The sequence below is a fragment of the Perca flavescens genome, chromosome 22, assembly GCF_004354835.1.
Source record: "Perca flavescens isolate YP-PL-M2 chromosome 22, PFLA_1.0, whole genome shotgun sequence".
Taxonomy (NCBI): Eukaryota; Metazoa; Chordata; class Actinopteri; order Perciformes; family Percidae; genus Perca; species Perca flavescens.
In genome coordinates, this window is record NC_041352.1 from 14,581,672 (window position 1) to 14,608,868 (window position 27,197).

At 42.0% G+C, this 27,197-nt stretch overlaps 1 protein-coding gene across 2 annotated transcripts in view; it reads right to left on the minus strand.

Moving 5' to 3' along the window:
* Positions 1-27,197, minus strand: part of prex2 (phosphatidylinositol-3,4,5-trisphosphate-dependent Rac exchange factor 2) — a 90,884-nt gene that overhangs the window by 45,574 nt on the left and 18,113 nt on the right. For both annotated transcript variants that reach the window (XM_028569094.1, XM_028569095.1), the window contains exons 4-20: positions 25,939-26,043; positions 23,868-23,969; positions 22,073-22,234; positions 18,957-19,090; positions 17,916-18,019; positions 15,846-15,995; positions 15,157-15,298; positions 11,133-11,233; positions 10,024-10,127; positions 9,878-9,927; positions 6,265-6,340; positions 5,403-5,475; positions 3,655-3,797; positions 3,183-3,275; positions 2,032-2,180; positions 1,827-1,912; positions 83-219 (exon numbers count right to left, since the gene is read on the minus strand). In XM_028569094.1, the coding sequence (XP_028424895.1) occupies positions 83-219; positions 1,827-1,912; positions 2,032-2,180; positions 3,183-3,275; positions 3,655-3,797; positions 5,403-5,475; positions 6,265-6,340; positions 9,878-9,927; positions 10,024-10,127; positions 11,133-11,233; positions 15,157-15,298; positions 15,846-15,995; positions 17,916-18,019; positions 18,957-19,090; positions 22,073-22,234; positions 23,868-23,969; positions 25,939-26,043 (1,911 nt within the window). The remainder of the gene's footprint in view (positions 1-82; positions 220-1,826; positions 1,913-2,031; positions 2,181-3,182; positions 3,276-3,654; positions 3,798-5,402; positions 5,476-6,264; positions 6,341-9,877; positions 9,928-10,023; positions 10,128-11,132; positions 11,234-15,156; positions 15,299-15,845; positions 15,996-17,915; positions 18,020-18,956; positions 19,091-22,072; positions 22,235-23,867; positions 23,970-25,938; positions 26,044-27,197) is intronic.

The window sequence follows — 27,197 nt, forward strand, 5'->3', positions numbered from 1 at the left end:
CGGTAATAGGTAAACACTTTCCCCCTGAAATAAAACTGCAGAGTTTAGTTAAGTTTATTCCCTTCCTTTCCTCCCATCTCACCTGTGTGGGTCGCCGGTACTTCCTGCACGCGGTGACATGAGCGATGACGCTGGCATGACTCTCCTTGCTTACGTTGATACCGTTCACCTTGATGATGCACTGGCCTGGGTGGAGACCGGCAATGGCTGCCACTGTGCCTGCCGTGAGAACGAGACAAGCAACGAGAAAGGAAAGGCGTCACAGGCAATAACCACTGCACGTTACCATGCAGGTGAGAGCTGCATCAGGATGAAACAAACACCAGTGCATCCCAAAATAATAACTGTCACATCCTGTACACAAAATTGTGTTGAACAACATTACATTTTCTCCTTTGTATTTTCAACTTTGTTTCCTGTTTTGGCAGCTCAGGAGGAGTGCGAGAGAGAGCGTGGAGAGGAGGGAAGTTGTTTATCTGGGGTAGAGGAGGGCCTCTCTGAGGGATGTGATTCAGACCATACTGTAAGACAACTTCAAGGTTTACAGCTATCACAAGGAAGTGCATGGCAGACTAAATATTCCTCCCATTTGTTTTTATAGCACCTTAAACACACCATGCATATTTCACATTGCAATATACAGAATCTGAACTCCTCTCGCCAAGTACTGTAAGAATAAAATTATTGAGCTTTACTGCTTTAACTTTGATTAGAAAGTATATTAACAGACAGGTGCACTGTACAATAGAACAGAAAAACAGGCTGCAGTCCAACACAACAAAAGGGTCAATACGATAGGGACTGCAAGGACGTAAACAAGTCGTACAAGATGCAGAACTCTAACATTCATACTATTGGGGTTGCATCTCTTCATGTGTGTGTATATTTATCTATTTTTGCTTTCCTGTTACAGACTGATATAATGCAATAATCAGTAGCTCCTTCTGTAGTATAGGGTGTATGTTTTGAAGTGTTATTGTTTTGCTACTTAGCACTAATGTGGATATGACTGGCCTTGCCTAGTCTGGCTAAAATTGATGCCACAAACTAAAAATGTATTTCATCTGTCATCTCTTCCTGTCTCAGTTTCTCTGCCTCTAATTGGTACTACCTGCTCCTGTTGACCTCGGACACCAGGGGATAGCCGCTGTTATGACAATCCAAGGGATTAGACACCTTCTACATCATCAGCTTTGTCTCGGGGGATCAGAGTATCTACTTAAACACACAGCAGGTTCCCAGGCAATCGCATCATCAAGCCAACACAGACACAGACACAGACACAGACACACGCACACGCACACAGGCACGCATGCACGCACATTTCTACACTGCTTCCCACTAAGATTGCTTAAGGAAAAAAAAACAAGATTTAATTCCCCTGAGAACAGCCAGACAAGGCCATAGATTGTTTTTTGATTGGACCCTATCTTGTGCCAGCCCTGATAGCGGTGCTACTAAACATGTTGTGTTCGGAGAAAAACAGGGAATCTGATGAAAAAATGCTCAGTGCTTCTTCATCACACAGAGCAACTGAACCGCTTAGAAAAAATGTGTATAGGTACGTACAATAGGAAAACATTGTAATGTGGAAAGTGACTGATAATAACCAGCTAATTCTCTGTTTTGGCAGCACCATTAACCAACAAGCTGAGCCACATGGAGAGCGTGAGCGGGGAAAATAGGCCCCTTGTGGCCAAGTCACGCACACCCCTAAATACTGGTGTGGCATCTGCTCGCCAGCTGTGCCACAAAAACAGAGAGGTGATGGGAGGCCTTTTTCTGATGAATCGACAGCTCGAGTATAAGAGGTGGCAATCGCTTACCTCTCCCGACAGCATGGACTACAGAAGGACCAAAGCCACGAATCTGGAAACCCAACCCATCAGCCGAGTCAGGGATCTTAACCGTCCTGGGGACAAGAGGAGGGAAAAGGATACAAGATAACTTTAACAATATCTCTTTGATCGTACCTTTTAATCATTTCTATATGCACACATCAATGCGTGTGTATATGCAGATCTGACGTACTCTCTTGGCTTGGTGCTAACCAGCACCCTGAGGGGTCCCTTGCTGTTAAAACACTGCCTAAGGAGAACTTCCACTTCAGGGAAAGGCCTGAGGAACACCAGGTCACCATTTATGGCAAACAACTTCTTCCCCACCTCCAGGCCAGCCATCTTAGAGAAGAGAAAAGAATAGATGATAGAAGTATTGAGTCAAGCATCAGGTCTTGATGTCATACAGAATCACAATGAAATGTTTTTAGCTTCAAGTTAACTTTTTTGGTATACAAACACCAATATTCCCAAAGGATTTCTAAGTGTATCAACAACAAAGAAAACCGTACACAGTCCCAGTCATAGGAGACAGGATAACTTTTATCTATTAGCTTACAGCTGGATCCTGTTGTGGATTTCATTGTCCCAGACTGAATATTTAAAAGCAAAGACACACAATAACAGTCTCTATGCAATCCAGACCTTTAGGGCGCATTCAGTGCTACTTCAGGGCTGGAGGGAATTATGGGTCATGCGCTCAGAGTGATCATATTTGCCGTCAACCTCCTCGGTCCCATTTCCATCTAGCAGATCAAAGCTAAGCACCAAAGGAGACCTCAAAAATATGGCGCCCTTTAATGCGCTCTATTTCTGCATGAAAATGTGTCTAACGTTAGCATCCGTGTCTATCATCATAAAGCAGGTTAGAGGTTTAGATTTTTTATGACTGATGATCTAACCACATTATAACAACAAAAGGCTTCTGCTGACTGCCGCTCAGCTGCTATAAAGGCATCACAGCTTTGCAGAATAACTTCTGGAAAATAAAATCAAATGCAGCAAAATGGTGTTAAATAACAAAGGGGAAACACTGAGCCACAGTTTGAACACAACATAAAGCCAAAAGCACCCTTAGATCTAAGGCCCTACTTTGTTACAATATAGAATTACGTGGATTTATTCTCTTATGTATAACAGGTAAATCCACTCAGTGAGGATCCAGCTTCAGCAGAATTAATAACAACATGATTTTGGAAATCAATTAATTCAATAAACATGTATGTACTGTGTGTGTGTGTGTGTGTGTGTGTGTGTGTGCGTGCGTGCGTGCGTGCGTGCGTGCGTGCGTGCGTGGCGTGCGTGCGTGCGTGCATGCGTGCGTGTGTGTGTGTGCATTCTCACCTCAGCTGGGGAGCCCTTCTCTACAGATTTGATGATGGGGACTCTGTTTCTCTCTTCCATGGTAAAGCCGTAGTCTCCATCACTGGGCCTTATCTGGAAGAAAACGACACATCTCCCCTTCAGCAAAATTCCAAGCCAGCAGACCGAGACATTTTCACAGAGCACAAAAAACACACACACACACACACACACACACACACACACACACACCAGAAGCAGATACTGCTACAGACTGATAGCAGCCATGGTAGTATTTGCTCACTTCTCGGAAAAGAATGCTTACTGAGATATAAAATAGACTTTTCCAGTGTTATGACTTTTTCTTTTCACAGCTGTGTGCTTCCTAATGATTCACTGTGCTGTTCGTTTGCTTTGAGTTGTGGGTACGTAATAGCAAAGTCATAGTATATTAGACAGACTGGGAGTTGATCGGTCAGTAAGCCACCAAAGGGTATTGTGAGTGAGGGCTTACCAGGAGAGACTTGGAGATGACGTTCTCAACTATTTTCAAGTCGTGCTTCATAGGTTTGTGTTTGGTGTTGGAGCCCTCCATCTCCTCATCAGCAAAGAAACGAAACAGCAATGGCTCGTCCTTGAATTCACTCTTTTCCAACACTGAAGGAGATAACAACAAAGTCATGAATGACTGAAATGAAAACTGAACATTGCTTACTTAATCATATTTCTGGTAAATATATTCTATTTTTGTCTATTCCAGGTAGGCATCGGTTTCGATTTAAACAGTATGAAAATCATGAGAAATGAGTTTTGTGATTCATCACAGCGAGCGTCAGGTTTGCAGTAATTTTTGTCTTATCTTTCTCATGGGGATGGTTATCATGGGGTTTGAGAGTTTAGAACCTTATAAATATTATGTAACTTTGACAAAAGATTATGGCAACAAATTGTACGGAAATTAATGAAAACCAATGGCTACATTAAATTGTATATTACAGAAACATGGTCTGCAAATTGGTCAGTCATGTGTAGTATCTGTGATCTGTGGTAAATGGGCTAAAACATGCAAAAACACTATTATTGTCTCATAAGACAACTGTAAGAAATTGCCTATTGATATTTAAAACTTGACTCTTTCGGGCATTTATTCTTTTTTGGACACAGGGAATATTACACTTCATTAGAGACATCAATGTCTAATGCTGTGCATAATTAGAATACTGTATATGGAAATGATCAATCAAGCACTTTTTACGAAGTTAAGATGTTTGAACATTATTAGTCCGATGCCAAATGGAGCAAGCCCAAGCACTTAAACACCAGGAAAGAAAGGGAGACCCTACCTTTGTGGCAAGATATCACTTTTGAATGAACCCAGTCTCCACGGCAACATAACGCCTTACCAAGACTTCATTTGGAAATGAAAAATAACCCTGAGGGGGAAAACAAAGTTTCCCTCTAACATTCCCTCACTTCATTTGCCTCAAGATCAGATACAGTGCCAATAGGTTTAACAGCTACATCGTCAGACCAAATAACTTAATGGCACGCATGGTAAAATGACCCTGAAAGCTTTGGAAGTGAAAGAAAGTGTGATGCTTGGGACTATTATGTTCCATAGATGTGCTGGTAATTTGTAGTGTGAGGCTTGAACTGTGGGTAGTTCGGAGCAGTTACATCATGGGGGTACAAGGAGACACGCTGTGACTCATACTGTAGTGTGTATGATGTGGACTTTGGCACGAGGGAAGCACAGAGTTAAAAACAAGTCTGGCTCACATAAACAAATTGTAACCATGGCTACTGACCATTTTGCACTTAAACTGACAAACATCCATGCGTTATCTGCCAAGTTCTCACAGCTAAAGCAAACCATGCATGTACCCTGCACTAGGTTACTTAAGTCAGATGCACACAAATATGCGTGAAGTTAATGATAGTGTGCATGCATACAGCCATTACCCTAACCGCACGCGCACGACGACGCACGCACGCACGCACGCACGCACGCACGTTCATTTACTGGATTGGAAAAAAGTTCTATTCCTATTGACACGCTAAGGGGATTATAAGTAGAATTGGACAGAGAACAAGGTTGTGTTCTAAAACAGAATGCTAAATGCCAGGCGCCCTCTGTGCGGTTTATCCAAAGTATTCAAATCTCATTTAGCCAATGATGGAGAGGATTCCACGGTTTGTGAACAGCAGGATCCAATTTTTTATTTTTTTTTGTCTGTTGAAATCCAGTGAAAAGTGCTTTACCGTGATGCATGAAGCCATTGTCGCACAGCTCCACCCCCAAGATCAATGCTTCCTCCCTGGTTCTGCAGTCCCCCTGCACCAGAAGACACAAGAAAGAGATGCAATGGAGATAGGTTTAAGCATAAAGAGTTAATAGAGTAAATGAGTCAAGGAAAAAAAAAAAGAAAGAGAGACAGGACAAAGTACATTGTACATTGCCCCTTCTTTGTTCCTGCATCCAAAAGCCCAGCAGAGCCACTCCACACTCTATCTGAACATAGCCAAAATCATATTTAGACAGCATAGCGTGACAGCTCTTGCAGTCCCACTGAAGGAGTGAGAGCTATTCCACTGGACTGGGTCAATCCCTGTCATATGACTACCAAACACACACACACACACACAACACATGGACTCATATGCACACACAAACATGTGATGTCTGCCATTGATTCTGTGGTGGTAGCCATATACATATAATTTCTTTGTTGTCATCCTGGACAGGACTATCAATCTGTCAACCTCAAAGCTTCCTGACAAAGTCAATAAAGCTCAGCTGTCGATTCAATTCTGCTTTTCTTTCTTCGTTTCCTTTCAGCTCCGCTCAGAGCCTTAAGTCTGTTGCACATTCGACGTGAGCCGCAAAACTACATATACAAGAATGGAATTGATGTCTTTCAAGCTAAGCATCGCTCATGTAAAACTTTTCACACAAATACAACAAAGCAAATTTTGTAACCTTTGGAATTACAACATTTTCATTCATTTATTTGAACATTTTGTTTGACTTTATGATCATATCATTATCATACTTCCAATGAAAGTTGATATTACAATAATACTGCTCATCCATTACTGTGGATGAAGCTAAATTAGGGTTTACCTGTGCAATAAGCCAGTCTATGAGCTTGTTGGCCATCACCACTGATTTGTAGGTCCGCAAATGGTAGTCCTTATCCCTGGATGGGCAGAAAACACTTCATGAGAAGGATTAGGAAAACAAAATTCTACCTTCAAACTTGGAGTGCGCCATTGTTACTATTCAACTCTGTGATTCCCTTCAACTGTAATAAACCCAGATGGTGAACATGTAAAGTAGTAATTCCTGGGTCAATTGAACTACAAATAGTGACAGAGCCTAAAAGAGGGCTAATAATTTCCACTGTCAGCAAGGCCTGGTCATTTTTCAAGCACTGGCAGTTGCGTCATAAATCTAAGTACGTTTCTGACAGTTGGTGACAACAAAACAGCATTCCTCCAGGCATGGCTGGTAACCGCCCCTGCAGTGTTTGGCCATGGGGTGCCCCATGTTAGTCTGGTGTTGCTGTTCTCAGTGTTACCCACACTGCCACACAGACAGACCCTGAGAATGCCGTCTGAAATGGAGCTGTGACTTTTCCCATGAACGCAGGGGCCTCCCCGGGGACACGCAGGGGCCGAGCTGCGGGCCGGGAAAGTCCAGAACCACCGTGACTTCCACGACTCCACCACATGCAAACACTCACTCAGACACACACGCAACCGCACATACACATGCCTGTCTTGCATGCACACACACACACACACACACACACACACACACACACACACACACACACACACACACACACACACACACACACACACACACACACAGTTCAGACAAGTCAAACATGACATGTGGGCCAAGTTAAAGTCCAATCTCAGCTGTCTGGAGCTGTTCAGAATGTGAAGCGTGAGGCCGAATGAGGCTGAATGCTGGTGTTTCCTCCACAATGGAACATTATGTTGCGTAACTGTATTTGACAGCCTGTGTTGGTCTCTGATGAGGACGGTAGTGTTGGTATTAGCCCATGAGGCACGTTGGCCTGCTGTGCCATGCATAAACAACCAGAAGAGAAGCAAGAGAAACCTTGTTTTTCCCCTAAATGGGATACTAGAGAAAGGGAGATTGGGGCTACAACGGCTGGTGCACAGTGATGCTGTCAGAGTGAAAAATGGGGGGTGAACAGGTCCAGTGGGCAGCCATATGTCAGGCATGAGGAAACAGCAGTTTGAGGAGTAACAGAAGGAAAGGTCAGAGAGGTGTTTTTGAAACTTGCTGTCCAAAGAAGAAAGTTTGCCTTGACATTTTGTTCGGGGTAAATGGATGATGGAGGCAAATGCTGCATTTTCAAAGTATTCTTTGGAATATATTATTCAGAGGATTCTAAAGTTCAAGATTCAATCAACTGTTTCAGTCCTGATTAATTACTCAAGAACAGTGCCCCATATCGTTAGTTATTTAAAAAATTCTACACATCCATCCATCAATATTGAGTTTCTGGAGGACTTATCAGCATAATGAAGAAAACTCAACTCAATATTTATTAGACGCTAAACTGAAATACCAGTTTTTCTATTCTGTACGAAAATCATTTATGAGTGACCTTTGCTGTATTGTGTGGGTTTGCAGCCTATCTGTATGTATATTGAATATATTTTCTCACTGCATGATTAAACGTATAACAGTGTGTACTGTGTATCAGCCTATAGTGGACATTTGAAACTGTGCAATGTGATTCTCTTGTGTTTTCTTGTGAGGAAAGTGGGGCGTGAGGCAGGAAGAAGCTGTGCAGGGGTTGCATAGTGTACGTTCCCCATTTCACTTCATCTGTCTCACTCTGCCAGGAAATTATACCTAATTAGGCAGTGGCTGGTTGCTCCAATTAAACTCTGGCATTCCCAGGCCCTGTGATGCATTGTACTGGGCTATTGAGAATGCACTTCACATAGATATGCTAGCTAACAACACACACACACACACACACACACACACACACACACACACACACACACACACACACACACACACACACACACACACACACACACACAACTCTAGTACACCAACAAGAGTATTTAAATCAAGAGGTTTGGTGCACGCACGCACGCGCGCGCACACACACACACACACACACACACACACACACACACACACACACACACACACACACACACACACACACACACACACACACACACACACAGCGTTTTAGTAGTTGCATTAAACAGAAATACAGAGAAGCTTCTATGCTGGAATACATACAGGATCAGTGTGCCCCCTTCCAGTTATGACACAGTTTTATTGTTGTGAAATTAAAGCTTTTCTTTAGGCCATTTGAAATCCAGCACAAACAGGCAACCTTGATGCAGTGCTTTGCAGTAAAACACATTAGCAGCCTGTTCCTCAAACTCTTCAAATGGAGTTAAAAAAACAACACAGCACACCAACGCATGCCAGCAAAAATACTCCTATAAAATGAGATTGCTCCACTTCTAACTCGTCAGACAAAGGGATGTTTCATCACATGTGCTAGAATTGCTGAAAAAAAACACCTGTTTTGCATTTGGGTTTAAGTGACTATTTCATGGGCAGACTGGATTTTTCTGTTCTCACATGTTTACACTAATTACCAATATAAGATGACTAACTGGTAGCTTACTTTTATCATTCCAAGTGTAAATCTGAATAACACATAATGTTACACACTCATTCCGAGTTCAGTATTGAAACTTTGAAAACAATGGTGTTGAACTACATATATCAAAATGGCTATTTTACTACTAAAACTAATACTGAGTGGCCCTTTAAAATGCTTTATAATTGAAATTAGACGATTTGTATCTGTGATGTATGGATTGAGCCATGTGACCCATACATAGAAAATCAACCACAACAAAGAAAAGAAAATCAGCTGTAGGTTTGGATTTAGAAACAGGGGAAAGTGCAAAAACTGGCAATATCCTTTTATAAAACAATCACAACTCAATGTCTACATACTAGGTTTTTCCAAGATTTCAACCATATTACAGTAGAGTTAATATAGTTTTCACGGAGGAGGATTTATGGACATTCAAGGTAGCTGTTAAAAATGTAATCCATAGCACTTTTAGGACTTTTCATCTGTGTTAAGGCTTGACCGTAGCCAAGAACAGACATATATATACCGATGAAGCTCCAGGTAAAGCTAGTAAGATGGCCTTGAGTGGGGATTGCTTACTACTACTACTACTACTACTACTACTACTACAACAACTATTTCAAGAATGAGACCTCGTTGATGGTTAACCATACCAACATTTTCTAACAGGCTAATAAATGCTGAAAATGAACTCTCAAAAGCACCCAGGGATCACAGTGTTATCCATTTATTGGTGTCCCACGTGTACACAGACTACTTATACCATTTGATAGACTCAATCCTCTTAACCACGTCTGTGCTTTGAGACCGGGCGGATAAAACTTGCCAAGCCAATCCCCCACAGGCCACTAGCCGCACAACATCACCACCTGTGCCAATTCCTCCTAAGTCTGTTCCTCTTAAAAACAATGAGCTCATAGTTCACCGTGATATTTCTCTCCTCCACTCCTGCTTTGTGGTGGAGCTACTTTTAGAAGCAAGGGCCAGATGCTAAGCTACTGGGGCCCCACCTGGCTGGGTTGCGATGGAGTGGGAAAGAACAGGGCCGCCTACCTGATGACAGGAGTGAAGAGGCTGTGAAGACGGCAGAAGAGCCGAACACCCTAAGAAAAAAAAAGTGATACGATTTTGATTAGGTCAGTTACAGGTGTGTAAAATGTGATTTATATTAAAATTAGGCTGTACTGTTGCATTGTTACCTTAGATATGACATCGTGCATGTCACTTCTGGGGTGGTAGGTGCCATCGTCGTAGCGAAATCGGTACAGTACAGGCTCAGGTTTGAACTGGTGTTTGTCTGTGACTAAAAAGGCAATTCAAGACATAAGGAGGTATCTGAAAGGAGAAGTGCCAGACTGAAAGAACACCCTAAGGGCGCGTTATTCATCTTGCTTCAAATTTGAAAGTATAAGAGGTTTAAAAACATATTCAAGCCAAGCAAGGCTGCATGGTGAAACAAGCTTTCCAGACAAGAGGAAGACTCAAACCTCATACAGAGTGGTCACAGATAACACTGCTGCTCAGAGCTCCCTGCTCCTCTTGCTTTAGGGGACTTTGTCGAAGGGCCTCCAAAACGGTAATAACAGTTGGCGCTGTATTCTTGGCTGCAGCCGTGCGGGTTCCATTAAAGGTTTTTATGAAAAGATATTCTATCGTTTTTCACATGGGCACTTCTAACAGCACTGTTAGAGAGAGAGAGCTCAGAGGGGCTCAGAGTTATTCCTCTCTGTCAGGAACAGCTCTAAAGCTCAATCTCATTTCTCTGTGAGGAAGCAATAAAGCACCCCTGAGTGATTTAAGATACAACTTGGCTTGGGGCCCTACTCTTTTGAGGAAAGAATACATGCAGAGCAGTACGCACCATTTAGTGTGAATGCAAAGCATTTGCCAGCTTAAGCCTCATGCACCGAATACACTCGTTACCCAAAGCCACAAAATAGCCACTGAGCAAATATCACACAAACATTACGGCGAGAAGAGATTAACATTTATAATCCCTTACCTAAATATTGTGTCAAGGGAGTGTTTAAATGGGACACCTGCTAAGACATAAATATGACAGCTGCGTCTGCATTGTAGGCTCAAGCCAGGGAGGGAAAGTCTTGTGAAACTGCTTGTTGAATGAGGAACATTCACTGGACATGGCTAGAGGTTAGGTCAGGCATTGACAGGCATTTGCATGCTCTACATCGTGCAGCACGAAGTGATTCAGTGGTACAGTAGATTAGGTTATAGATATGGAACAGCAAAGGATGATAAAGCAGGTCTGAGTGGGAGAAGGTAAAAGGAGGAAACTGTGAGAACAAACCATGGTGGATGATTCCATTCTCCAGCAGAGCTTGACCTAGGTGAACCCCTTCCTCTGGGTTGCCTGTCTCACCGATTTCCATCAGCCAAGACACAAAATCACTGGGGAAACCCAAAAGACAACACTGACATAAAAACACATATACTCACTCAGGGATAACACAACAAACTTACACAACATCCCCATAGTAATCCCATCATCACTCCATAAAAGAGAAGAGAGGAGAGTGGTGCCATCATTACAGAGAGCCTTTACAACTTACTACGAACAACATTTACTCTAAATTGATGTGACTATGGCAACAAACACTAGCTTGGCGAAGAGGAATGATTTATTTACTGCTGGGGGCCACATCTGTTTGTTGAAACAACCAGCAGGCTTTAGCTTGTGTGTTTTGTCTAGTTTAACCTTATTTATTTTAGACGTACAATGTAACAAGATGAAATCCGAACAATTTATTAGGATCTTGGGAAGTTCATGATGGAAAATGCAAGATATGTTGTGCTCTGCATCATTTACTAGTGGGATGAGGAAACACACCAACCGCCAGAAAAACAAACACAGCATCCGATCCTCTGAGGGCCCAAATGAGCTAAATGGGATAATTCTCCATAATTTAGTGACTCAGAAAGAGAGAGAGAAAGAGGGGTGAGGACAGGCAGAGTGGCAGCATATCCAATTACATCCTTGATGTCCCATCTCCCTATAAAAGACAAACAAACATGGCCAGCAGCACCACTGGAATTCTGTGGAATTCACTTCCAGGCCATGACGGAGGTGGTCGGGTGTCAGCGTCGAGTCAACAGGGGCACTTAAACGTTTTCAGAGAACCAACTGACTAAACAACCCACCTCCGTCACTCTTTAACCACTCATCCTTGGCGTCTTTTCCCTCCGCAACAGACCACAGGGAAAAAACCTAAGTCTATAACGTCAATTTGTCAACCTCTGTACCTTAACCATGGAAGGAAAAACACCCTGAAAGTTTGGACTATGCAGTTCTCATGGCCTCGAGCAGATCAGGGTCACATACAAACAGTTTCGTGCAATGTGGAGCGGGGTGAAATTGACCAAATGAAAGATCCCAATATTTATTTATAGACTTATTACTCTAACTATCATTTCACCAACCATTTGAGTATGACTATTGGGGTTTCCTCACTTACTTTATTTCAGGCTTTAAAGGCCCTCAAAACCAAGTGTTTTGTCAATTAACTATTTACTATGAACGAGTCCTTAATGAGTGCCAAAGTTTGAAAGCTTTTAGTTAGTTAGAGTTAGATGAGAAGATCAATTCCACTCACATCTGTGAGATTGGTATCAATCTTCTCATCTAAGTTTCTGCAAGAAAGCGAATAAGTGTTTCCCAAAATGTTAAACTATTGTTTAAAATTTCTCTAAGTCACTATATAAAGATAATCAAATCCCAGACTGTATCGTACACTACTGGTACAGTATAATAACTGATGTATGAACATATCTCCTGCACAATGTATGAAATATTGTCTACATCCACATGCAGCAAAAGGAGAAGTCTTTTTATTCAGCTTATTTGTGTGTGCTGACAGAGCAAAAGCTGTATTCCAAGTAATGTCAGAAAGAAAGAGCAAAGTCTGACAAAGACAAAGAGCATTTCTTACAGAATGTCTAACCTTTTCATTTAGCTCTTAAAGGGCCTTTCTCATCAATATCTATCACAACACACAGAAACTATTCTCTGTCATGTGTGCAGAAAAGACACACTTTGGATTTCTTTTGTTTTTCTGTTTATTCCAGTTTTAAAATTGGATGATAACTGCAAGCTAGGTGGCTGTCACACATATTTTCTTTGATGAATTACACTGTCACAGGAACCAAACCACAAATGTGATTGTACCACTTAAAGGGGAGGAGCTTGAAACCCCAAAATAGCCTTCAGCCTTTAAAAAAAATAGTAGGCAGCATATAAAGAGAATAAAGGCAACGCATTTCACAATGGAGGGAGTGGGCTGAGTTGAAGCCATAGGCAATGTGGCTTTCATCACAGACATACCATGCTGGTTTCAATTCACCAATTACGCCTACATGTAATCATCTCCATAATCATTTCAGACAGGGGAACTACAGAGGGGCCAGAGAAGTCTTTTCACCTAAGTGGTCATCCAGGTGTTGGCCAAGTTGTATATAGAAGGATAGTTTTCAAAAGGAGCTTCCCTGAGCTGCTTTCTCACAATATGATCTCTTCAGACTCAACAAAGTGCCCACATATGACCAACGTTGGATCCTTTTAAATCGACAGATCCATTCCTCCTCCAGACCGCAAGGAATCTGGTGTTGTCTGCGTGGACCAAAGGACAAAGTAACTCCAAACCACCATGCAATGTAACATGGCCACAACTATGTCCAATTGGTTGTTTTTTCTCTCTCTACTTCTTTAAAAATAACAGGGATTTTGAACTGGCTGTTCAAGCTTGGGTGATTTTCAGAGTGATTACAGTCAAAACATTTCTGTAAAAATTTAAAACAAATGGAAAACATGGGTTATTCTAAAATGTAGCAGGGCGTTTACAAGGCTAATTTGTTTTGGGATTTCAAGAGTCAAGATTGGAGCACAGTTTAAATAACTTCCAACCAACTATCTGCTGAAAATGTATAATTTTATTTTCACCCCCTTTTAAATTGAATAGTGTCGTCACTCTATAAAGAATTTCATTTTCAAACATGGAGAGCTCTTCTGCTGCAGCCAGATGTTTACAGATTTTATTATCCTGATCCAGCTTTGTCACCTTCTCACAATGTGTGCTTCTCCCCAAAGGCCTGCAATGTGGGAGTAATGGACTTCAGAACTGAAGTTACGTTTTTTTGTGCATTCCCAGTACAGGAGGGAAATGGGTGCAATATCCCATCAAGATTTCCTGTAAAAAGCTTTCAGGCCCAATGAAAGGAACATCATTTAACAGCAGGTAGATTTAGAATTGCATGGTTCTGGCTCTCACATACATCAATGATCGGAGTTAGAGTGCGTGCCCCCTAAAATTTTAATGTTTATGTATTTAGATTCTAAAGAGTGTTTCGGTACAGGATTAAATCCTGGGCAAACTTAGTTCAAACCACCTTTTTTATTAATTTACTTGCATGAAAACCTGGCAAGCCAATATGACAGCAAGACATCCACATCTTATATGATCAAAGCAAAATACTGAAATGAGGGCATCAACTAATGCATGCTTAAAATAGCTCAGGGACAGGATTTTGAGCAAAGCACCCTTTACAGTAAATATTCTCACCAAATGCAAATGGAGGATGGATAGGCATGTTTAGACTTATTAAAAGTAAACATGAAAAGTGTACTGGCATAACTGTGGAAACTCAATGACATGAAGAAACAATGTTAAAAACACACACACACACACACACACACACACGCACACGCACACACACACACACACACACACACACACACACACACACACACACACACACACAGCTGCCTTCTGGCATAATGGGCCCTCTGCTGCAGTTACCTCATGGATTCCTCGCAGAGAGCTTATTGTAATCTAACATGGGCGAGGGAGAGAGCGGGCAGTCAGCTGAGCCGCACAGGGATATCTCCCTATGATTTACGACTGGCATTCAATGCCCGATCCGTCCCCAGACACCACACCAATAATCCCTAAATAAGATTCATGGGCTAAATCTGTCTGTATTTGATTTTCCCATGACTGAGACCGCAGATCTACACAGCCTCCTGAACAAAAAGCGCCAACACTTTCTTCTTCCCAGCTGCTGTCTTTAGAAAATCTTGCCAATTTAAAAAATGAAAGCAGGGATGGAGAAACTGATCTATGTTACAAAAGTGTTCAGTGTAATCTGCTCTGAAGATATTGCCATATACTCTAGGTGCTAATATTATTGAACCTTTCTGCCTGCTAAACATAAATCACTTACTCCCTCGCAGTTACAGAGATCACACTGATGTGACACAGAGGAAACTGAACACTCAGCCGGACAAACCAAAATGTCGAGGTTAGCAGCAACAATCTTACCTTCCCAGGAAGCACTTGGGGAAGGTGGTGAGCTTGCGTTTACGGTCCTTTATGAGGTTACCCTTGGCCATGAGGGGGTAGAGCTTTTCTCCCTTCTCTGACACCATCACCCACGTATCCTGCTCCATGCCGAGCCTCAGACCTATGCGGCAGAGGAGGAAGGGTGCAAAAAAAAAAAGCCTGTCAATATCATGACATTAATAATCTTTGCACTCAGCTCCTAGACTAGATGTGACATCAATTACAAGCTGGAGAAGGTTAATGTCTCATAATTTCTCAAGATAATTAGCATTGCCTTTCAGTGTCTGTGCTAATAGTCTCAGGCAACGTTAATGACACACTATGAAGAGTTAATCATGTGCACAATCTCAGAATGTGTAAAATTGAAACAGAAAACGTCTTTTCCTTGTACGAGTAACACTGTTTTAAATGGGTTTGCAAAGACACACCCAATATCACTGCATCACTCACTTTTTCTTTGACTTTTAGATGCAGAGCCCACAAATATTCAGGGCTGGGATTTACTAACTTTTTCATTATTTAAGTTAAAGTGTATTGATTTTCCCAAACACAGCATATATTCTCAGCTATTTGATTTAAGACAGATGTTGAGAAGAAAAAATAAAAAGAGAGTTTCCCTAACTGACCGACCCCCACCCTGATACTGATATGCTGAAGCGCCTTCTTACTTTTCCTTCGCTCCCTCTCTTTCATGATGGCCTCCAGCCACTCCTGCTTCTCCTCCGGGGTCTTGGCCATGCAGACGAACCACTTGTTCTTGGCCGTGTTGTGGATCTTCCAGCCGTTGTTAACTATGTTCCCGCTGCTGTGGTAGTCAGCTGTAACACAGACACAAGTTTGACTTCACTAGTTTTATAAAGTCCTCTCTCCCAAGGGGTGGAACGATGCAAATCCACTTTTTTTGACTCATTGAGGTTAGTAGTTTGAAGGGGAGGGCCATCAATCAGTGGTTGCACTGATCATGACACGGTGCTGTTGGGAAGTCAGGCTTACACTAAACAAGGGTTACGGCATAAACAACAATAACATAGGGCACAACTCCAATGATTTTCTTCAGAGAAAATGAAGCAAAATAACGCAATAGCAACACTAGGACGCTTACAGGAAAGAACAGGAAATAGACCAGAACAGACAACACATTAGCTGATGAAATAAGGCTTTCTTAGACAGTAGAGTGTGGTCTATTTTCCAAAAACAACATCCATCATAGAACTACTGAGAATAAAGTACTCTATCTCAGTGCAAAAACTTGCTGTAGACTCATTTTTCCCAGCTCTAGTACCGGCCCTCATAGCCTCACTATTGAGTGCTTCATTGATTATCACTCTTCTCCTTTAATGAGATAAACGAGGGGACACACATGCAGAAGAAGAACCATTCATCAGCGTTATTTACTACTGAGTGTTCAGAATACTCCCACAGTGGTGATGGCTACTTGTGAACTTCACCGCCTTCACTCAAATATAAACATTGAAAGGTCCCATGGCATGAAAATTTCACGTTATGAGGTTTTTTAACATTAATATGCGTTCCCCCAGCCTGCCTATGGTCCCCCAGTGGCTAAAAAAGGTGTAAACCGAGCCCTGGGTATCCTGCTCTGCCTTTGAGAAAATGAAAGCTCAGATGGGCTGATCTGGAATCTTGCTCCTTATGAGGTCATAAGGAGCAAGGTTACCTCCCCTTTCTCTGCTTTGCCTGTCCAGAGAATTTGGCCCACCCATGAGAGAGAGACATCATGGCTCTCAAACGAGCAAAGTGGCAGTTGGTCAAGGCCACACCCCCACCCTCCACCTTGCCCCCCCTCTCTCCTCCTCAATAGCTAAAGACACAGAAATGGCACATCCTAAGGAAAGCTCATTGTGGGCTCTAGTGGCTGTAATTCTGCACCAAGGCTGAATTTCGGGAAGGAGACTTCAGATACAGTATTAGGGGACCACTAAGGCCTATATAAAAGCATCCAAAAAGCAGCATGTCATGGGACCTTTAAGAATATATATATATATATATTTTCAAAAAAAGCAAATGGAAATGAATCTTTGACCTAAAGTTAAATCTGACCTCTGATTTTTTCCCTCTAAGGGTGTAACAAAAAGCAAACCATTACAATCATCTAAAAGCATCTACACTGTTAATGTCCTTTATATGCTATGCCTAGAGGGCGTTTTGCAACCTCAGGCAGCAAGTGTTTGCCTGGGAAAAAGTTGCAGTGCTTTCATTACGTAGAAATCCAAGCTAAAATACTCCTGTCGCCTGGATTTCAGATTGAGATCTCCTGCCTGTGGTGCAGAACACCCAAGAGTTACTGCACCGACGCCTGCCTCACGTGTTTATCCTCCCTCTCCAGACCCAATCCTCATCCATCTCTCACTAAAAACACCCAATATTGCGGCCCATCTAGGTCTGCTGAAGAGGAAATGATGGCTTCTACAAATATAAATGATAATCAGTGGCTATGCGAGGCCAAGAGACACAAGTACTCGAGTTCACCAAGTACCAGCAGAAGCACAGTCCCAAGGATATGTAACTATAGATGTCTAAAAAAATGTTTATAGGTAAATCTCATTTTTCGATCGGCGATCCAAGTATAAAATCACATGTTGTCGACGTTCCTGTGTGGGTTATTATGGCATATTTTTAAACCGCTGCTGGCAGGAGTGCTGAAATGAAAAATGAGGATTTGAGAGAGAGACAGAGAGAGAGAGAGAGCACAGAGAAAGAAAATTAATTTGTCCACTCACCCGTGCCATCATCCACATTTTCCACCTCCATCACCTCCGTGTTGATTCTCCCTCTGAACAGGTAGCGAGGACCCTCTGTGGCTGCCTTGCTGTTTTTTAAACGCCTTGGATAGAGAGTAGCAACCATGAGAATTAGCTAATAAGGTTTTTCATGTTATTACTTACTGTGTAATTAGTAGCACTCACAGTTCATTTAGGGTTTTAAAAGAGACTAATTATATTGTTTGTCCATATGTTTGTCCATGTGTACGCACCACATTAAGTGAGAAAAATGAATCTAATTTCAATCTAAGGTCAGAGCAACACACTTTATTTTCTTTCTTTCTTCAGTCATGTGTGGATCTTCTTTTATATACTACCTGCAGACACTACACTATATACAGCATGTTGAGTAAAAGCAAATCAAAGCAGCGGGCAGCTTGGTTGGTGGTGGGTTAACAAAACTGGCCAGAAATGCGTACAATGAATGTTGCAACACTGTTAGCAGCTACACCAGTAGCTCAGTGTGAGCAGCACAGATCTGGCAAGTGTTAAGCACAACAATGGTTAGCAATCAGCAAATGTTTCCTGACTCAACTTGTACTGACCATAATAAATGTCATATAATTTAGTATATTTCCTTAGAAACTACCTGAAAGATTAATAAACTCGAAAAAGAGTCCACAGATGGTTAATATCCCCACCTAGACTAATCATATGCCGCTGTTTCCCCAAGTAAAAAAACAACTCCTAAATCCTTCTCTCACGTGTCTCCTCTACTGCATAACTTCTTTCAACTCCCTCACTAAAAAGACTAAAATGCTTCCCATAGTGCACTGCTCTTTTTTCCTTAAAAAAGTAAAGGCACTTGCGCAGTGAATTATTTATTTATTTATGTCCATGCTCTAAATATTCTGTAGGAGTGCAGAGACAGAGGGAAATTTTAAATTAGCATGAACAATATTTTTCTCTTAAAAAATACACACTGTGAAGAGAATTTGAATTAATCTCCTGTTTGTGGATTTTGCCTGTAGAGTACTGAATAAGAGAGGGTCAACACACCGGTTTTTTTTCTTGCAATAGACCAGAAGTTTGTCAAACAGGAAGAAAATCCTCTCTTGAATGTTTCCAGCTGAAATCTTTAGGAGGACGCCGTGCATGAGCATCTCCGTGCATGTATCTGTGATATTGGAGCCCTGCAAACGGACATGTAGGCAAAAGGTCAAGCAGACAGAGAAAAAGAGAGAGTGAAACAGATGCTTGGACAAGGATTGACACAGAAGAATGCGGGAAAGAAGGTATTCAAACTTGCAAACCACTTTAATGTGATTTTTTCTTTTATCTGAAAGAGAAAGTTTCTACAAATGATTTCTATACCATTCAATGTTCACACATAGTGTCTGAACAGGAGGAGGGATTACAAAGCCCAGCCTTTCCTGTTCCCTCTCTCAGGGGTCTGTAAAAACACTGCCTGCTTCCTCAGAGCAGATTGCTGTGGGACTTTAAAATGCACGGCCGTTAATAGCTTCTATAGAATAACATCCCGTCCAGTCAAACTATGTGTTGCACTGTCGCGCCTGGTCACCATATTGGTTGGGGTTCCTGCTGCAAGTGATAAAGTGTGCTGTCTTCTCCCTTACCTTGCCTGCACTGGGAATTTATGTACCACGTTTGATCGGCCCTCAGTGCTAAAAATAACTCCCATGCGCACAGAGCCGGAAAATGTGCTAAGCATTTCCTCCTGCTGGAGACATCAGCGGGCCAAGACCTATCCCGCTTTTTCCTTCTCTCTCTCCTCGCCCTTTTTATCCTCTTCCCTTCCCTTGTGCCCATCATCCCTCACTCTCTTCCCTTCCTCTTGATTCCCCAGTCTATTCCTCTATCTCTTTCATTCCTTCCTCCACACTTTTCTTTAGTCTCCCGCTCTTACAGGGGCCTTTTAACTCCCCAGCTCATGACCAGATGTTAAACTAATTTGCAGCCAGTGAATGTGTGCACACCAGACATGAAAAGGCCAACTTGTCTTGGTCACTTGAAGGGACCAATAGCAACATCACAGTGGTCCAGACTATAGAGATGCATTTCCTTAATGGAAGAACACTTCCCCTTCATGTTCCTGCACGGTTAACAGAACCCTCTGCCCATTTACTTCTTCTGGTGCAGCCTTCCTTGGATTTTCTTTTTCTCTGCAGCATTTTTCTATCACTCTTCACATTCATCTTGTTCCAAGCCAAAGCTCCACAGAGGGTGTATTCAGAAACTTAAGAAACACTTTAAACCCTCAGTCATCTGTTTCATCTCTCTATTTTTATAGCCAGACAGCAGCCAGACATAACAACTGCAGAAATGGATTAAAAAAATTAGGAACGACAAAGCAGGATATGCCATTAATTAAGGAAAAAGCATGGTAGAAACGTTTGTGTTGAACTATGAAGTGGTATTTGTAAATTGACTGGCGAGATGAGAGGATTTTAATAAAATTCTTTAAACTAAAGAAGCCAAATCAAGCAAACTCTACAACTCAAGTAGTTTTTTGGATCTATAATTAAACTTAAACAAGAGAACAGAACGTGAAGTGAAACACAACTGGAAACTACTATCCGTCCACTGCTCTAAAATGAAGATATTTCTATGGTAAACAGTGACAAAACACAGACAATTGCAACACTAACCAACTGGCAATCACCGCCCTGACAAATGCTGGCAGTCGACACCATGGTGACCACTGTAGGCCATCGCCCTGTTTCTCCCACGCGAGGTGAACCTGCCAGGATGCCCCGAGGGCGGCCAGCTGTGGAGCAGGTCAGTGCTAACAAGCAATCAGCCCGGGCGGAGGAGCAGGAACGGAAAAACAGCAGCTCTCACAATCCCTCCTCATCCCTCCATCATTCCTCAGACACCCACACAGAAATGCAAGATGCAACCATCACTCAGCTTTCTCACTCCTTTTTCCTTTCATTCTCTCTTCTTCCCAGTTCCATCTCATTTAGCCTGGTGTGCAGCAGTCAGAGGGTCCAGAATGAGCTAATGTTTACAATTAATAAAAAGTGCTGAGGGGAAACCGCAGAGTAGCTAGAGCCAGGACCATGTCGTGTGCAAGACTAAACACTAAGGCTCATTCTGATCATACTATTCTTAGAATTTAAACTCTGTGTGTGTGTGTGTGTGTGTGTGTGTCTGTGTGTATAGAGTACACCTACGGTTTTTATTTCCTGACTTAATAATGAGCTTATCTCTAATAAGTGTAAGACAGATTTGTTTGTATACTTCTTATTTTCTGTCTAAATCCATGATTTTTTGTCTGCATCTATATTAATGGATTCATTATGTTGTTGTCTAGCAGTATATTTAACGGTGTTTGGTGTTTTTTGCTCCCGAGGTCTCCTTCCAGGCAGCGCGGCAATGGTTATGTTTAGGGTTAAGGTTAGGGTTAGCTGCCTGGAAGGCGCCGTTGGAGACAAAAAAACACCATCCAGCAACACTAAAACAGAAACTTGAATATCTCTGTGATCATGCTCTGCCGTATCTTGTCTCATATATATATATAGTCTCATTATTAACCCATCTGCCTACACGGCTACACCTTAGTCAGAAGCTGTATCAACACGGGCAATGTCTTTGTCTGCATGTCCAGGAAGCCTCATTGCATGAAGCCCGATCAATTATATAAGCATTCCAGCCTCTTGCCTTACAATTACAGTTTTCTCTTTGCAACCACCAGTAGGCCTACTGACCCCATATTAATGCAACCCACAACTCAGGAAGAAAACTAATCTAAAAGGCAACCCTCCAGACTAAGAAGTACAGTCTACCTGATGATGATTGGATCGGTGACCTTAAAGCGTGACGGCTTTATCTACAGGCTCATCCAGGCGGAAAGAATTTGACTATTGTGAATACAAGTCATTGTTCCCAGAGAGAACAAGAAAGCTTAAAAGGCTGACAAAAGTCATGCCACTTGGAATTGTTGTTGAATTGCTGGCATGGGGCTAAGTGGCTTTAAATATGTCATGACTTTGAGCTTTGACAGGGGGAAAGCTCGACTGTGTTTTAAAAAATGAAAACCTTACAAGCCAACTCAGGCAACACAGGAAGATGTCAATGCAGCCATTTAAACTGAATTTACTGGCCGAGAATAAATCATTCAACACAGTGTTCACAGTTAAGTTCAGGCCTACCTCCCAGCCCTCGATATGGGACTGCCATTCCTCCAAAATCTCCAACTTCTCCATCTGTCTCTTAGCTTCGTTAATGCTGGAGCACACAGCTTTCATCACCTGCAGAGACTCCAGCACCAGGGCGTAGTCGTTGTGCTTCTTAGGGGTTCTTTTCAGCAGCTCCTGCATATGCAAAGATCATGAAAAGTCACTCACACAAAAACTAGATACATGATAACAGAGACACACATTAATTAATTAATTAATTAATTAATTAATGCACCTAAACTACTTTCGAAAGACATCAAATCAAATTTGTGGCAAATCTGGCTCTGAATCATGATTTACACAACATGAAAAGCATGAAAGAAAAATATATTAAAAGGAACACGCCGACTTATTGGGAATTTAGCTTATTCACCGTAACCCCCAGAGTTAGACAAATCGATACATACCCTTCTCATCTCCGTGTGTGCTGTAATGCTGTCTGACGGCTCCAGCAGCATCAGGCCAGCACAGAACATGCAGGTGAATGGTTCCAGTAATCCTACTGCTCCGAATAAGTGACAAAATAACGCCAACATGTTCCTATTTACATGTTGTGATTCATAGAGTCACAGCGTGTACAAAAAACAACGTAACATGAGACACAGCCGTCTTCTAACTGTAAACAAACCGGGAACTATATTCTCAGGCAGAAGAATATAGTACTTGGGCGGAGTGATATGCTCGCAGCTATCGTGTCTGAGAATATAGTTCCCAGTTTGTTTGCTGTTAGAAGACGGCTGTGTCTCATGTTACGTTGTTTTTTGTACACGCTGTGATACAAATCACAACATGTAAATAGGAACATGTTGGCGTTATTTTGTCACTTTTGTCACAATTCGGAGCAGTAGGCTAGTTGGAACCAGTTACCTGCAGGATCTGTGCTGGGCTAAGCTAATGCTGGAGCCGTCAGACAGCGTTACAGCACGCACGGAGATGAGAAGGGTATGTATCGACTTGTCTTACTCTGGGGGTTACTGTGAATAAGCTAAATTCCCAATAAGTCGGTGTGTTCCTTTAAATTTCGTATCCACTCCATGTTTGCTTACCTTCCAGTTGTTCCTGAATTTAGTGGTTAAAACCCTTGCTACTGCATGCAACAGTCCAGCAAAAAAAGATGGCAATCTCTTTAGTCTAAACACAGTCTCTCGGCATGTCAGCTACTATAGGGATGATTTAAACTGTTCTGGATATATCTGCAGCCAGTGATGGCTATCAGTGTCATTTCAGAGAAGGAGGCCCTGGCAGCTGGAAGGCTTCAAATGGCAGAGCATCAAATTACCCCCTTATTATTATTACATCTCTGTGCCCGTGCTGGTGGCTGTTTAGAGAACGCCTGGGTGAATTAATAGATCATAACAAGATGAACCAGATGGGATAGCGCAGATCAACGACTCAAAAAAAGCCTTTGAAAGTGTATTTAATTTCGCTCACGTTTCACGTTGGGAAAAGGACATTTCAAAACTAACAACTGAGAGTGCAGGTATGAATGAGCCCAGTCAAAGGGTCTGAATGTGCAGCTGGGCATGAGAGGTGATGATAGGTCTTGTGTTATTCCTACATTGTGGTTGTGCTGGGAAACTAAAGCAGAGACGTGTCAGAATACGAGACCAGTGTTTCATTAGCGAGGGAGCGGTTGATGTGAATAGGACGGGACAGCCCTAACTAATGACTAGGTGGTGGTGGATGAAAAGAGGAGTACCCTACAGAGGTGGCATATGGGTGTGGTATCTCCATAATACATGGTTAGCGTGCACCAGACCATACTCACTCTAAGCAGCAATGGGTACTTGCAGATCCTCTGAATAGGAGCTACTAGGTAACCCTCCAGGGGGACCTCCGTGTTTTTTCTGCCTCCCAGCAACATGCAGTTCTAAAGAAGAGGAGAGGATGTAGATGCAAGTTAAAGGTCCAGCATTCGTTTTGGATTTTAGCAGTCATGGTGAAATAAATGTAATAATATGCCAGAGAGTGGTGTTAGAATAAAGGTCTTTGGCAAAATATATCAGAAGGGTTTATCAATAGTATTTACAATTGTATTGTTTTGTATGTATTTGTATATCACCATATTATACAAAAGCAGTTTAGAGTGCTTTACAGAAAAACTAAATGAAATAAACAGTGACATCAACGGATACATACACACTGCACAAATACGGTGTATTCAATTAAGAAAATGTGTGAAATTAGTGAAAAAGTTGGGTTTAAAAAGAACACAGTGTCTGAGATCAGCAGACTGTTCCATTCTTTAGGTGCATAAATAGTGAATGCCATCTCAGACTTTGAAAGCGCTCTCGGCACATCGAGGAGATTTCCACCTTGTGACTGGTGAGATCAGCTGGGGTTATAGACTGACTGCATGTCTGAGATGTACTGTAAAGCCAGACCAGTAAGTGATTTGTAAACCAAAAAGGAGGATTTTAAATTGTATTCCGAAAACAACAGGTAATCAATTAAGGTTTTGAAGGACAGGAGTTATATGGTCTGATCTTTTTGTTTTTAGTTTCTCATCATATCTACTGTTAGGGGTAATAGCGTGTGGCAGTGGTTGTCATGTACAGTTTAAACATCATGTTTATTACTGTTACCATCTTAGTTAAGTACAACTTAGGTTGGTGGGAATGTTATTGATTTTTGCAGGTATTTGGTCATAAACCAAACTATTGGACACATTTAAAGTTTGACCTGGTAGTGGCACTATAGATAGTCACCAGAGTGAGTCAGATTCATCCTCTGGAGACCATTAATGTCTGTGTTTCATTAAATTGCATGGCAATACATCCAATAGTTGTAGAAATATTTAATTCTGGACCAAAGTGGTGGACCGACATGGCCATCCCTAAATTTAGATTTATCATGAACTAAGAGACAACCTTTGCCTTCACTCGATCAAAGTGACTTTCATGTGGTAGGTGTTGGGTTATGAGGTCAACAGCTCACATTCATTCTCACCTCCCTTTCACCTGAAATTTCAATGAGGTACTGGATTACAGTGTAAACAATAAACCAGGCTTTATAGCAGCCAGTCGGCCAAAGGTTTATGGGGGGTTAGCGGATATCCCCTACTCTGGTCACTGCAAGGCTAAGGAGGTGACCTGAGGTATATTAGCCCGTAGCTAAGTGTAGGTTAAAAGGTAACAGAAGACTGATGGAAGGTTATGTCCAGACCCCATTAAATCAAAGTCAATTAATATCTTTACTTCCTCTGGCTTCCTAGATTAAAAGGCACTAATGAACAGTAAATCAGACACAGAACTCAACATTAGGTGAAAAGATATGAGAGGCATTGGAGAAGAAAAAGGGCGAAAAAAAGGACACACACACACACACACACACACACACACACACACACACACACACACACACACACACACAGTTTAGCGAGCCAGCAGTGGGGATGTAGTCATCTTTTCTTTTCTAGCAACATGATGCTCCCATGTGGAAGCGTAATTCTCTCAGAGTGTCAGGACAGGAAAAGGGAGTTCGCCCACACAAGGGGCAGAGTCGCATCAGCTGTCAGAAACACTGGAACATTAAGTGCAGGGTTTTACACTGCCATGTGTGGGTGACTGTGTGTTTGTATGTCTAAGACACTGAGGTGTGTTTTCATATGTGAGCAGTTCTCAAGTTCAGCTTTGCATGACCCCACTTGGACTTGATTATTGGCCCTAAGATATCAGCTATATTTTCAGAAGTCACACTTGAAGCCACTCTTTGTGTCTTAGCATGGATTGATTATAGTTACTCTGACTTGTGCATGAGTACTGATCTTCTGAGACTTTAATTGGTTGCACATATGTTACAAATTGGACATTATGTGCACTTTTACAGCCCCTTCTCACCAGTAAACATGTCCGGACGCTCCTGATCTTATTGAGCTCCAGCAGTAGTCTCTGGGCCTTCTCATGATTCCCGCAGTATTCATCATAAATCTGGAAACGGCTCCTCTGCAATAGACAGAGAAGGACAAGGTGAGAAGTACGCATGAGTAGTAAAAGGGAGAAATTACAGGAAGAAAGAAAGAAAAAGAGGGCAACAAAGTCAAACAGAAAAGGGTATAAAAGAAATCATATCCTGCCTTGCAGCCATATGACTGTCAACTTTCCACCACAGCAGTTCTCATGTTCTCATGACATTCATACTCTATTGTCTTTGAGAGGCAGCAGTGGGACCAGACCACACAGCCTTTAAATCACTAACTACAAAGCAGAAAAAAATAGTACACTGTCTTCAGCCATGTGGCTCTGCCTCAGAAGACAAAGCTGGTGATGTGGAGACACATGACTGTCGTAACAACAAGTGGGGGCGCTTACAAATACACAACGTTGTGATTAGCTGTAGAGTATGCTCTTCTTGTTATATATAATGTTTTTCTAAGAGGTCAGTTTATGTACTTTCAAAAAAAGATGATTTCTTTTGACCCTGGGAAGTGATTTTACTGTAGTCCAAGAGGGAGGAGTGGAGTCTTAAGTCAGCGTGAACCAATTTGCAGGCCTGAATCACAGAGGGATTTGGATTTGAGCAGTCCACTGTCCAGCTGGCTTACTTACCTACTTGTGTTTCTGTAGTAAAGCTAGATTGTGTAATTTTTTCTTGGAACTTTTAGCATCAACAAATCACTAAAGCGAAGGATTTTGAGATGAAAATGTGTCCGAGCGTTATCTCAATGGCCTCACATGGTCACTCATGACTGAATGATGATCGTGAGTTTTCAGTTATGCTGTGAATTATATCCGATTTTCTCAACAAGGTCATCTCTCTATCTCTCTCTCTTCACCTGCATCAGCAGTAGCCCAATGCTCCATCACTGCCCTACTGGCAGAGACGTTGTCTCCAGCTCAACTGGTGAGATTTATTAGACTTTGAAACCTATTATATGCCAGTGTGCTTCAAGGCTCTAAATCAAAGAAAAGTGATATATAGTGGGGGGTGAGCAGTATATCACAACCGTATCAAGCATATCACACATGTGCACTCTCTCATCAAGGGTAATCCAGAGAGATGAATAGACAACATGTGGTTTGTCTTATCATTTTCAGCAGCACTTATCGGCATAACTGCATTTGAGCTCTGATAGTAAAGGAGGAGAGAAATTATTTAG